This window comes from Lethenteron reissneri, chromosome 1, assembly GCF_015708825.2.
Source record: "Lethenteron reissneri isolate LAM-NWPU_2019-01 chromosome 1, ASM1570882v1, whole genome shotgun sequence".
Classification (NCBI taxonomy): Eukaryota; Metazoa; Chordata; class Hyperoartia; order Petromyzontiformes; family Petromyzontidae; genus Lethenteron; species Lethenteron reissneri.
Window position 1 is genome coordinate 8,863,084 of NC_083779.1, and position 13,074 is coordinate 8,876,157.

A 13,074-nucleotide genomic window follows, 5' to 3' on the forward strand; every position below is an offset into this window, starting at 1 on the left:
AGCCGTAAGGCGCTGCAAGGATGGGTGGTGGTCGTGGGTTGCGGAGGAGATGGAGTCTGCCTCAGTGGCCCGCGATCACAAATCACTATTTAACTCCATCAAAAAAGTAACCTGCAGCGCCACACATATTACCATCATTATGGGAAAAAATGGTGATCCAATCTCCGACCCCCAGGAACAGGTTTGCAGATTTGCTGAGCATTTTTGTGAGGTCCTGGGGAAATCCCTCAGCCAGGAAAACATCATGGCACAAAGTGGGGATAACCCTGCTGAGGCTGCGGTGCCTCAAATATTGGAAGTCACCCCCTGTGAGTGGCTGGCTGAGGTGCCATCTGTTGAAAAAGTACTAAAGGTCGATCCGTAATCTGAGACCAGGAAAGGCACCGGGCAGAGATGATCTCCCAAGCGAAATGCTGAGGGAGGGTGGCGTTTGTGCACAGACTGCCCTATATGACATCATAACAACAGCCTGGACCACTGGACGGGTTCTGCAGGATTGGAAGGATGCCCTGGTGGTCCCCCTCTTTAAGAAGAGGGACCGCACAGACTGTAACAACTACAGGGGCATCTCAGTGTGATCATTAAAGACCTTCATGATGGTGAGCGGGCCCGGGCAAAACTACGTGGCCGGAAGTCAGAGCCATTCCCTGTACATCTTGGGGTGCGACAGGGATGTCCTCTGACTCCCACATTATTTAACATCTATTTTGACCACGTAGTTCGTGAAGCCTTCAATAGCTGTACCGGGGGAATTTCCATTTTCCATTTGATATAATGGGAGGCTGATCGATGCGATCAAGGGATGGCTCCCTATTGGTCAATCACGTTATGTATGCCGATGATTTGGTAATAGCTGCTCATTCAGAGGAGGAGTTGGAGACGCTGCTGCTGAGACTGGAGCGTGCCACTAAGAGGTGGGGCCTTACCATCAGCCCCACCAAAACTAAACACCTGCCTGGGTATTTTGTACCATCGGACACTCCACCCACACAATTCCCAATCGGTGATGGGGCAGTTTTGGAGAGAGTGGAGAGTTTCCCATACCTGGGCAGTGTGCTTATGACCGGCTCCAGTGTAACAGCAGAGGTCTCACTCAGTATCAGTCGAGCGTAACGCTGTGTGGAAGCTACCTGGTCTGTCGCTCCGCACGAAGCTTCAGGTCTTCTCGGCCAAAGTCATTCCCTCCCTTCTCTACGCTTGCGAAACGTGGACTCCCCTAATGGAGCATCTTCGCCGGTTGGAAACATTTAGGCTGGCCTGCCTACGATCCATCCTGGGGTTAACCTGCAGGCTGGATTGTGTGAGGAGCTCACAAATCCTTGAAAGATCTGGGCAAAGTCCCATCGGTGAGCTCCTCCGTCAGTCATGAAGCCCGCATGCCCAGCCACCGCATGCCTAAACAGCTTTTGTTCGGCCAGATAGAGGGGGCTAAACGGGCATGGCACGGGCTAGAGAAGAGATGGAGTGATGTGGTACAGGAGGATGTGGAGCTGAGTTGACTTGCCGATGACTGGTACCTGCGGTGTCAAGATCGGCCTCTGTGGAGGAGGCTCGTGAAGGACGCTACTGGGCAGTTGGAGGCAGTCGCCCTCCAACAACAACGGAGGGCGGAGGAGCGACGCTCACAACAACGAGCGGAGCGCCGGATGGCTAAAGCACAGCAAGTTGGCACAGTAGGGGGCACAGGTGGTGCATCAGCCAGTCATCTAGGTCATCTCAGTTAGTCGACCCGTGGCACCTGGGTCTGCCCCGTGATCTCCTGCCAGCGGGTGTTCGACACTTCACGTGGCCTCAAGGTGCACATGGCCTGGCACAAGCGTCGTGGTGACGTCACCGCGAATGGCGGTTGTTGGGTGGGTGGGGTAGGTGTGTAGGTGTCTGGGTCTCGCGAGACGTGCACAGTTGGTGGTCTACAGTTGGCACTTCGGGTGCGCCATGAAGTCCTCACGGCTCCTGCTGCTGCTGCTGATCATGGAGCTCTTCACGGCGACGGCGGCGGAACGCGCCCATACCAGGTGCCCTCACCAGCTCACCTCCACTCACCAGCTCACCTCCACTCACCAGCTCACCTCCACTCACCAGCTCACCTCCACTCACCAGCTCACCTCCACTCACCAGCTCACCTCCACTCACCAGCTCACCTCCACTCACCAGCTCACCTCCACTCACCAGCTCACCTCCACTCACCAGCTCACCTCCACTCACCAGCTCACCTCCACTCACCAGCTCACCTCCACCCACCAGCTCACCTCTACTCACCAGCTCACCTCCACTCACCAGCTCACCTTCACTCATCAGCTCACCTCCACTCACCAGCTCACCTCCACTCACCTCCACTCACCTCCACTCACCAGCTCACCTCCACTCACCCCCTCACCTCCACTCACCCCCTCACCTCCACTCACTCCACTCCCCGCTCACCCCCCTCACCCCGCTCACCCCTCACCTCCACTCACCCCACTCACCTCACTCACCCCTCACCTCCACTCACCTCCACTCACCCCGCTCACCCCTCACCCCGCTCACCCCCTCACCTCCGCTCACCTCCGCTCACCTCCGCTCACCCCGCTCACCTCCGCTCACCCCGCATCCCCCGCTCACCTCCGCTCACCAGCTCACCTCCACTCACCCCGCTCACCTCCACTCACCAGCTCACCTCCGCTCACCCCCCTCACCTCCACTCACCCGCTCACCTCCACTCACCAGCTCACCTCCGCTCACCAGCTCACCTCCGCTCACCCCGCTCACCTCCACTCACCAGCTCACCTCCGCTCACCCCCTCACCTCCACTCACCCCGCTCACCTCCGCTCACCAGCTCACCTCCGCTCACCAGCTCACCTCCACTCACCAGCTCACCTCCACTCACCAGCTCACCTCCGCTCACCCCATCACCTCCACTCACCCCGCTCACCTCCACTCACCAGCTCACCTCCGCTCACCAGCTCACCTCCACTCACCCCGCTCACCTCCGCTCACCAGCTCACCTCCGCTCACCCCCTCACCTCCACTCACCCCGCTCACCTCCACTCACCAGCTCACCTCAACTCACCAGCTCACCTCCACTCACCCCGCTCACCTCCGCTCACCAGCTCACCTCCGCTCACCAGCTCACCTCCACTCACCCCGCTCACCCCGCTCACCTCCACTCACCGCGCTCACCCGCTCACCTCCACTCACCTCCACTCACCAGCTCACCTCCGCTCACCAGCTCACCTCCACTCACCCCGCTCACCCCGCTCACCCCGCTCACCTCCACTCACCGCGCTCACCCCGCTCACCTCCACTCACCTCGCTCACCCCCTCACCCCCGCTCACCCCCTCACCTCCACTCACCTCCACTCACCCCTCACCTCCACTCACCTCCACTCACCTCCACTCACCCCCTCACCTCCACTCAACCCACTCACCTCCACTCACCCCCTCACCTCCACTCACCTCCACTCACCCCGCTCACCCCCTCACCCCGCTCACCCCCTCACCTCCATTCACCCCACTCACCTCCACTCACCCCCTCACCTCCACTCACCCCTCACCTCCACTCACCCCGCTCACCCCGACTCACCCCGACTCACCCCCTCACCTCCACTCACCCCCTCACCTCCACTCACCCCCTCACCTCCACTCACCTCCACTCACCCCGCTCACCCCCTCACCCCGCTCACCCCCTCACCTCCACTCACCCCACTCACCTCCACTCACCCCCTCACCTCACTCACCCCCTCACCTCCACTCACCTCCACTCACCCCGCTCACCCCGACTCACCCCCTCACCTCCACTCACCCCCTCACCTCCACTCACCCCCTCACCTCCACTCACCTCCACTCACCCCGCTCACCCCGCTCACCGTCTCACCCCGACTCAGGAAGTATTTTTCTGGGCCCCAGGGCTCGTGGTCCCACGACAGTCCCGGCGACGATCTGAATCGGTCGTGGACCTCCCTTAGGTGAACTCGGCCTTAAAAAGGGGGGGGGGTACCTGTAAATGGTGGGCCCCCCCGCCATCACGCCATCAGCTCCCGGGTGGGGGGGGGGCGGGCGTGTGGTGGCAGCCACGCGCCTCCTGGTGGCGCGGCAGCGCTGTCTGCATTGGCGAGGGGGGTGTGGGTGTGTTTGCGTGTGTGTGGGTGTGTGTTGCGTGTGTGTGGGGTTGTGTTTGCGTGCGTGTGTGTAGGTGCGTGTGTGTGCGGGTGTGTAGTGGTGTGTGTGGGTGTGTGTGTGTGGGTGCGTGTGTGTGGGTGGGTGCGTGTGTGCGTGTAGGGGTGTGTAGGGGTGCGTGTAGGGGTGTGTGGGTGCATGTGTGTAGGGGTGTGTGGGTGCGTGTAGGTGTGTGTAGGGTGCGTGTAGGGTGCGTGTGTGGGGGGAGACGTGGTTTAGCGGTTAGCGCGCTGCCCTATGAACCTGGCGTCCCGGATGATCTGAACCAGTCCCGGGCCTCCCTAGGTCGACTCAATCCTCAAATGAGTACCTGGGGCGGTGTGTAACATCGTCACTCGGGAGACAAAGGCGGCCGGGCGTGGTGTTGGCCACCAAACCCCCTCGTGTGACGTGCCGGCCTTCATAGGTGCTGCTCGCTAACAGCACTTGCCCGACAGTCTGTTAAGGCTACACGGGGGATCTTTGTCTTTGTGGGGAGCGGCAGTGTAGTGGTCAGCGCGCTACGATTCCCGCTCACGGCAACACCAGTGACGATTATCTGAACCGGTCCTGGGCCTCCCCTAGGTCGACTCGGCCTCAAAACGGGTGCGGTGTGCAATAAACATCGCCACTGGGGAGACAAAGGCGGTCGGGCGAGGGAGCTGGTCCATCCCGCGTGATGTCCCGGCCTCCGTAGCGCTGCCTCGCCCCCTTCTTTGGATGAACAGCAGCAGATGATCTTCTTGGTTCTTTCGGTAAAGTCACGTAGAAGGGTAAAAATAAAATAATAAAACATAATAAAATACAATTCTCACGACGTTTCGGCCACAACGCAAGCAGCCGTCCTCATGTGAAGAACAGGTCTGTCGGAAAGACAGCGTCTGAATGAACACCACCACGCTTGGCAGCGTATATTTAAGCTGGGTTGGAGGGGGAAGGGCGCCTTGACAAAGGAATTTGCATATCAAGAGGAATTTAGCATATTTATGGCAAATGCTGATATGTGATTAGTCACTACTTGTGGAATGCGTAGGAGGTGGGGGGGGTCTCAAAGTCATATTATGCCCGTGCATTATGTAGGATTAGCAGCATCGAAGGGAGGGAGTAGGATTAGCAGTAATAAAGGGAAGGTATTTTAATAGTAAGGAGCTGCAGCAGCAGATGGAATTGTGTCATTTTAGATGTGTCCACTCAATTGTCTTGCCCCACCCCCCCAAACGCTCTGATAAGGCTGCTGTATTGGGGGTCGATCTTTGTCTCTCGCAGCCTGCACGGAAACTGGCTGCTCCTGAACATGAGGGCACGCAGGGACAGCGGCCCTACCTGACCGACAGTACGACGACTGCATCGCGCACACTAAATCATAGATACTGTGTGGTTTTCATCTTACTATATATTGTGTTGTTTTCATCTCACTATATATTGTGTTGTTTTCATCTCACTATATATTGTGTTTTCATCTCACTATATAGTTTTTATCTCAGTATATATTGTTGTGTTCATCTCACTATATATTGTGTTGTTTCATCTCACTATATATTGTGTTGTTTTCATTTTACTATATATTGTGTTGTTTTCATCTTACTATATATTGTGTTGTTTTCATCTCACTATATATTGTGTTGTTTTAATCTCACTATATATGGTGTTGTTTTCATCTCACTATATATTGTGTTGTTTTCATCTCACTATATATTGTGTTGTTTTCATCTCACTATATATTGTGTTGTTTTCATCTCACTATATATTGTGTTGTTTTCATCTCACTATATATTGTTGTTTTCATCTCACAAGGTAAGGCGCCACTGAGCGATGTCCTTGGCCATCACGAATGACAGCTAAACGCAGTTGGCTTATCATCATCATCATGTGGAGAATGTTTGCAGCTAAAATACTCTGAAATGCGTGATGTCAACTCAATATACAGCAGCAGGCGTCAGGGTCGGGATCGAACCCACGACCTCCTGTATACCAGGCGAGGGAGTTAACATCTCCTAGCCACCGTGGTGATGGTGGTGGAACCCACGACCTCCTGCAAACCAGGCGAGGGAGTTAACATCTCGCGTGGCCACCGCAGTTAAAAATTATTTATCCCGCAGCGGAGCGAGCAACAATCTCGCCACCACGGCATCTCCACGCCACGACACGTGCGTGTGTGGTGTTGTGTGTGGTGTTGTGTGTGTGGTGTGTGTTGTGTGTGGTGTGTTGTGTGTGGTGTGTTGTGTGTGTGGTGTGTGCGCGTGTGGTGTAGTGGTTAGCGCGCTCTCACTCTCCCCTCTCTCTCACTCTCCTCTCTCTCACTCTCCCCCTCTCTCACTCTGCTCACTCTCACTCTCCTCACTCTCCCCCCTCTCTCACTCTCCCCCCTCTCTCACTCTCTCTCACTCTCCTCACGCTCTCACTCTCCCCTCTCACTCTCCTCACTCACTCTCTCACTCCCCCCTCTCTCACTCTCCCCTCTCTCTCACTCTCTCTCCTCACTCTCACTCACTCTCCTCACTCACTCTTTCACTCTGCTCACTCTCCCCTCCAGACTTCGGAGCGAAACCTCTGCAGCTGACCCCGCGGCGCCCGAGTGGAACCGATGACGGCCGACAGCCTCGCCTCGCTCCGCCACCGCCGCCGCAGTGACTCCGTTTATTCACGTGGCTGCAGCAAACGCGGCCGCAGCAAACGCGGACGCTTACACTCAAGACGCGTTCAATAGCGCCTCCGGCACCTCGCAATCGTCACACGACTCACAAATAATAATACTACGACGAATAATAATAAAGTCAAAAAATACCCGGGAATGATATTCAGAGTGCGTGGCGGTCACGAGGTACTACAGGATGAGCCAGAGAACGCAGGGCGAGGGGCAGAGGTGGCACGGATCGGCACGGATCGGCGTTCATACCCCCTGCGCGCCTCACCCAGCGCGCCTCACCCCACGCTCCTCACCCCGTGCTCCTCACCCCACGTGCCTCACCCCGCGCCGAGAGACACCGAGCCCCGCTCCGAAACCGTCAGCAGAAGCACAACGTCAGCGGTGGGGAGAAGGGGGCTGAGGCGTCCATCAGGGGTGGCCAAGGGTGTCCAGGTACGGCGAGGCGGCCGTGGCGGAGAGGGCACGGAACGCTTGGGGGCACGGCAAGGTGGCCGAGGCAAAGCTAATGAGGGTGGCCAATAGTACGACACAAAAGGCAAGCGTCCCCCGTGTAGCCTTCAACAGAGTGGAGGGGCAAGTGCTGTTAGCGAGCACCTGTGAAGGCCGGCTCGGCACACGAGGGGGTGGGTGGCCAGCACCACGCCCGGCCGCCTTTGTCTCCCCAGTGGCGATTTTTAAGCACCGTACCGGGTACTCATTTGAGGCTGAGTCGACCTACGGGAGGCCCAAGACCGGTTCAGATAATCGTCACCGGCGTTGACCGTGAGCAGGAATCGAACTCGGGTCCTCGGGTTCGTAGCGCAGCGTAGCGCCAACCGCTACACCACCGCTCCCCAAGAGTACAACAAAGACGTGCACGTAGGCGCACGCACACACACACATATCGACATAAGCCCACACGTACGCACGCACACACACACATCGACATAAGCACACACGTACGCACACAGCAACGCACTTAGCAGCTACGTGAAGCAGACGCGCACGTACAAGAACAACACGCGCTGGCACACCGGCACACAGACACGCAGACACGCAAACCACGGGACGCGCAGACACACGGACACACGGACACGCGGACGGGCGGGCTACAACCCCGTCTGGGCCCGGCGGTCCTCGCTGAAGAATCCGCGCAGCAGCAGCACCTGCCCGGCGCCCACGAGCAGCAGCAGCGCCGTCTCGCCCAGCGACCAGAGCGCCACGCGCGTGCGCAGCTCCTCGGCACGCGCGCGGCCCTGGCTCTCGCGCAGCCGGTGGTGCGTCTGGTAGTCCAGCGTCGCACGCAGGCCCTCGTGGATGCTCACGCACGATGACTCCATCTGCGCGGGGCGGGGTGGGGGGCAATGTTGGTGGGTGGTTGTGTGTTTGGGTGGTTGTGGAGGGTGGTTGTGGAGGGTGGTTGTGAGTGGTGGTGCTTGTGAGTAGTGGTGCTTGTTGGTGCAGGGTGGTGGTTGTGAGTGGTGGTGGTTGTGAGTGGTGGTGGTTGTGAGTGGTGGTGATTGTGAGTGGTGGTGGTTGTGAGTGGTGGTGGTTGTTGGTGCTTGTTGGTGCAGGGTGAGTGGTGGTGGTTGTGAGTGGTGGTTGTTGTGAGTGGTGGTTGTTGTGAGTGGTGGTGGTTGTGAGTGGTGGTTGTTGTGAGTGGTGGTGGTTGTGAGTGGTGGTTGTTGTGAGTGGTGGTGGTTGTGAGTGGTGGTGGTTGTGAGTGGTGGTGGTTGTGAGTGGTGGTGGTTGTGAGTGGTGGTTGTTGTGAGTGGTGGTTGTTGTGAGTGGTGGTGGTTGTGAGTGGTGGTGCTTGTTGGTGCTTGTTGGTGCAGGGTGAGTGGTGGTGGTTGTGAGTGGTGGTTGTTGTGAGTGGTGGTTGTTGTGAGTGGTGGTGGTTGTGAGTGGTGGTTGTTGTGAGTGGTGGTGGTTGTGAGTGGTGGTGGTTGTGAGTGGTGGTGGTTGTGAGTGGTGGTGGTTGTGAGTGGTCGTGCTTGTTGGTGCAGGGTGAGTGGTGGTGGTTGTGAGTGGTGGTTGTTGTGAGTGGTGGTGGTTGTGAGTGGTGGTGGTTGTGAGTGGTGGTGCTTGTTGGTGCAGGGTGGTGGTTGTGAGTGGTGGTGGTTTTGAGTGGTGGTGGTTGTGAGTGGTGGTGGTTGTGAGTGGTGGTGGTTGTGAGTGGTGGTGCTTGTTGGTGCAGGGTGGTGGTTGTGAGTGGTGGTGGTGGTGAGTGGTGGTTGTTGTGAGTGGTGGTGGTGGTGAGTGGTGGTTGTTGTGAGTGGTGGTGGTTGTGAGTGGTGGTGGTTGTGAGTGGTGGTTGTTGTGAGTGGTGGTGGTTGTGAGTGGTGGTGGTGGTGAGTGGTGGTTGTTGTGAGTGGTGGTGGTTGTGAGTGGTGGTGGTTGTGAGTGGTGGTGGTTGTGAGTGGTGGTTGTTGTGAGTGGTGGTGGTTGTGAGTGGTGGTGCTTGTTGGTGCAGGGTGGTGGTTGTGAGTGGTGGTGGTGGTGAGTGGTGGTTGTTGTGAGTGGTGGTTGTTGTGAGTGGTGGTGGTTGTGAGTGGTGGTGGTTGTGAGTGGTGGTGTTGTGAGTGGTGGTTGTTGTGAGTGGTGGTGGTTGTGAGTGGTGGTGGTGGTGAGTAGTGGTGCTTGTTGGTGCAGGGTGGTGGTTGTGAGTGGTGGTGGTTGTGAGTGGTGGTTGTTGTGTGTGGTGGTGGTTGTGAGTGGTGGTGCTTGTTGGTGCAGGGTGGTGGTTGTGAGTGGTGGTGGTTGTGAGTGGTAGTTGTTGTGAGTAGTAGTGGTGGTTGTGAGTAGTAGTGGTGGTTGTGAGTGCTGGTGGTGCTTGCGAGTAGTGGTGGTGGTGGTGCTCGTTGTGGCTGGTGGTGGTGGCGGTGTTTGAGGCCCCCACCTGGGTGAGCGCCGTGACGCGGCGGCCCATCTCGGGCACGAGCGGGGCCTCGTCCCCGACCTGCAGCTCAAAGTAGACCGTCTTGTGCGAGAAGGTCGAGAACTCGTTGGAGAAGCAGAAGCTGTGGAGGCCGCCGCGCTCGCTCGTCCACGCGAAGCTGTCGTGCTGCTTGCGCGTCTCCGTGTAGAGCACGCCGCCCTCGGGGTCCTCCAGACGGCAGTCCACGTCGTAGTGGCCCCCCGTGATCACCTGGCGCGTCACGCGAGGACGTCAGCCGCCTCGCCTGGTATACAGGAGGGTTCGATCCCGACGCTGACGATTGCCTGCCGCTGTACGTTTGGAGTCCGTGTTGTCTCTCTCTCTCTCCGTCGAGAGATGTTGACTACCTCGCCTGGTATACAGGAGGGTTCGATCCCGACCCTGACGATGCCTGCCGCTGTACGTTTGGAGTTTGTGTTGTCTCTCTCCGTCGAGAGATGTTGACTACCTCGCCTGGTATACAGGAGGGTTCGATCCCGACCCTGACGATGCCTGCCGCTGTACGTTTGGAGTTTGCGTGTCTCTCTCTCTCCACGGCGAGATGTTAACTACCTCGCCTGGTGTACAGGAGGTCGTGAGTTAATTCCAGACCCTGACGCCTGCTGCTGTATATTTGGAGTTTGCGTGTCTCTCTCTCATCATCATCATGGTGGCTAGGAGATGTTAACTACCTCGCCTGGTATACAGGAGCTCATGGGTTCGATCCCTACCCTGACGCCTGCTGCTGTATATTTGGAGTTTGCGTGTGTTTCTCCCCATGGACACGTGGATTTTTCTCCGGGTCGTCCGGTTTCCCCCCCACATTTATAATCAATATTTGGCTGCTATAAATGTCCACGCGACGATAGGCCACTTCGTTGGGCTATTATTTGTGATAGCCATGTTGCTTCTGAAACAGAGCTGTGTAGCTCAGTGGGGCCTTATCTCGTCGGATAAGAATTTGTTTAAATGTTTTAGAGGCATCTCCTATCGACTGGCCCTCACCTCGATTCCAGCCCCCCCCCCCCCCCCCGCCGTTCTACTTAATTAAATAGACTTTTTGATGTTTTCTCCTACAACATCAGAGTGCAGCGCCACATTAAATACGCACTACAATGACAATAGTTTAAAGAGATCTGAAGCATGTTTTATTTTTTTGGGGGGGGGGGGGGGGGCAGAGCTTTGTGACGTCATATTTGAGGGGGGGGGTCTGACTTTTTGTGACGCCGTGTGACGAGGGAAGGGGGGGTTAAAAATTGTCCAAATCGCGTGACGTCATTTATGGACGGCCCCAAAGGTGACTCAAGTGGCTAATAACGTAAAAACATTTAAAAAAATGTATTTCACCAGGTAAGGCTCACCGAGATATTAGCTTATTTGGCCATCACGAACGACAGCTCAACGAAAGTGAGCTCACGTCATCATCGTCATCGCGTGCACATTTACGGAATAGGGGGTCCGTAACCTTTCAAGGAAGAAGAAGAGCCATTATTATTATTTAGTTATTGACAAAATAGTTTGGAGAGCCGCACGACACGCGCAGAGCTGCTTGTACACAGACACAGCAGCCGACAATAACAACAACATTCTGACTTAAACTAAACAAGTGGTGAACTAAACTGTTTCTAGATTAGAAGTTTCCGTGACTGCAAGGATTTTTTCGGTAAAGTCACGTGGGTAGAAATATAAAATAAATTAAAAATGAAAACAAATAAATGAAATCACGACGTTTCGGGCGCAACACAAGCGTCCTTCCTCAGGTGTTGCGCCCGAAACGTCGTGATTTTCATTTATTTGGTTTTAATTTCGATTTAAAGCTTTCGTGACTGCAGGGATTCATCTTCTTGGTTCTTTCGGTAAAGTCACGTAGAAGGGAAGTAATAAAATAATAAAATAAAACATAATAAAACAATTCTCACGACGTTTCGGCCACAACGCAAGCAGCCGTCCTCAGGTGAAGAACAGGTCTGTCGAGGCGACAGACGCTGTCGCCTAGGTTATTTGGATAATTTGGTTTTATTTTTTATTTATTTCATATTTTTACCTAATAAACTTTGTCTACTCGGCTGTTTCCCTCCCCCCCCACCACATTCGTTGCTCTGTAACAACAACGCAGTTTGTGACCAAGACATTGCACAGTGACCCACGTTACGTCATCAAGTATCTTGACGTTAAATTGCGTTTAGAGATTCAAGGTTTTTATTTAAAAACCGATCTTCTCGCGCAAGGTGGCACCGCGTGCCTCGCTCCAGAGCCGCGGGTTGACAACCCCGAGGGTGGTGGACCCCTTCACCCCCCCCCTGTCCCCCTGACCTCCTGACCCCAGGGCCCCCTTCCCCCCCCCCCCGATCCCCTGACCTCCTCACCCCGGGGACCCCTTCACCCCCCCCCCCTGACCTCCTCACCCCGGGGACCCCCATCACCCCCCTCCCCCTGACCTTCTGACCCCAGGGACCCCTTCACCCCCCCCCCCTTTCCCAGTGACCTCCTCACCCAGGGACCCCCTTCACCCCAGCCTCCCCCGTCCCCCTGACCTCCTCACCCAGGGACCCCCTTCACCCCAGCCTCCCCCGTCCCCCTGACCTCCTCACCCAGGGACCCCCTTCACCCCAGCCTCCCCCGTCCCCCTGACCTCCTCACCCCAGGGCCCCCTTCGCCCTCCCCCCGACCCCGTGACCTCCTGACCCCGAGGGTGGTGGATCCCTTCACCCTTCACCCCCTCCCGTCCCCGTGACCTCCTGACCCCAGGGCCCCCTTCACCCCCCCCGACCCCGTGACCTCCTGACCCCGGCTGCCCTCACCTGGTACTCGAGCGAGGCGCGGGCCCCCGCCGCCACGTGCTGGTAGAAGCACTGCCTCGCGTTGTCGGGCAGCTCGAACGTGAGCTCCGTGGCGGAGCCCGCCGACACGCCAAGCAGCAGCAGCGGGGGGAGCAGGAGGTGGAGGTGGTGGAGGAGGTGGTGGAGGAGGTGGAGCGGCCATAGGGCCTGGCGCCCCCCCCCAGCACGGGGACTCACTCGGCTCCTCATGAGACCCCCCCGGCTCAGCGCATCCAGTAGTGACCCCCTCACCCCGCTCCCACTCACTCACTCACTCACCCCCTCACCTCCTCACTCACCGACTGCCTCACTCCCTCCCTCACCTCCTCACTCACCCCCTCACTCACCCCCTCACCCACCCACTCACTCACCCCCTCACTCACTCACTCACCTCCTCACTCACCCCCTCACCCACCCCCTCACCTCCTCACTCACCCACCCCCTCACCTCCTCACTCACCCACCCCCTCACCTCCTCACTCACCCTCTCACTCACCGACTGCCTCACTCACTCCCTCGCTCACCCCCTCACCTCCTCACTCACCTCCTCGCTCACCCCCTCACCCCCTCACTCACCT

General features: G+C 57.3%; 1 protein-coding gene and 1 long non-coding RNA gene across 2 annotated transcripts; one reads left to right on the forward strand and one right to left on the reverse strand.

The window, feature by feature from the left end:
* The first annotated feature begins 1,893 nt into the window (after positions 1 to 1,893).
* LOC133361272 (uncharacterized) lies at positions 1,894 to 6,932 on the forward strand. The gene is made up of 3 exons (XR_009757350.1): positions 1,894 to 2,015; positions 5,402 to 5,468; positions 6,669 to 6,932. It is a non-coding gene; the product is annotated as an uncharacterized LOC133361272 (long non-coding RNA).
* Positions 6,933 to 7,832: 900 nt separating this feature from the next.
* Positions 7,833 to 12,776, reverse strand: LOC133356423 (transmembrane emp24 domain-containing protein 3-like). The gene is made up of 3 exons (XM_061573980.1): positions 12,480 to 12,776; positions 9,661 to 9,909; positions 7,833 to 8,101 (listed from the first exon to the last, which is right to left on the reverse strand). The coding sequence occupies exons 1-3, from the start codon at positions 12,705 to 12,707 to the stop codon at positions 7,871 to 7,873; spliced, it is 708 nt and encodes a 235-aa protein (XP_061429964.1). The 5' UTR covers positions 12,708 to 12,776; the 3' UTR covers positions 7,833 to 7,870.
* Between the last annotated feature and the right edge of the window lie 298 nt (positions 12,777 to 13,074).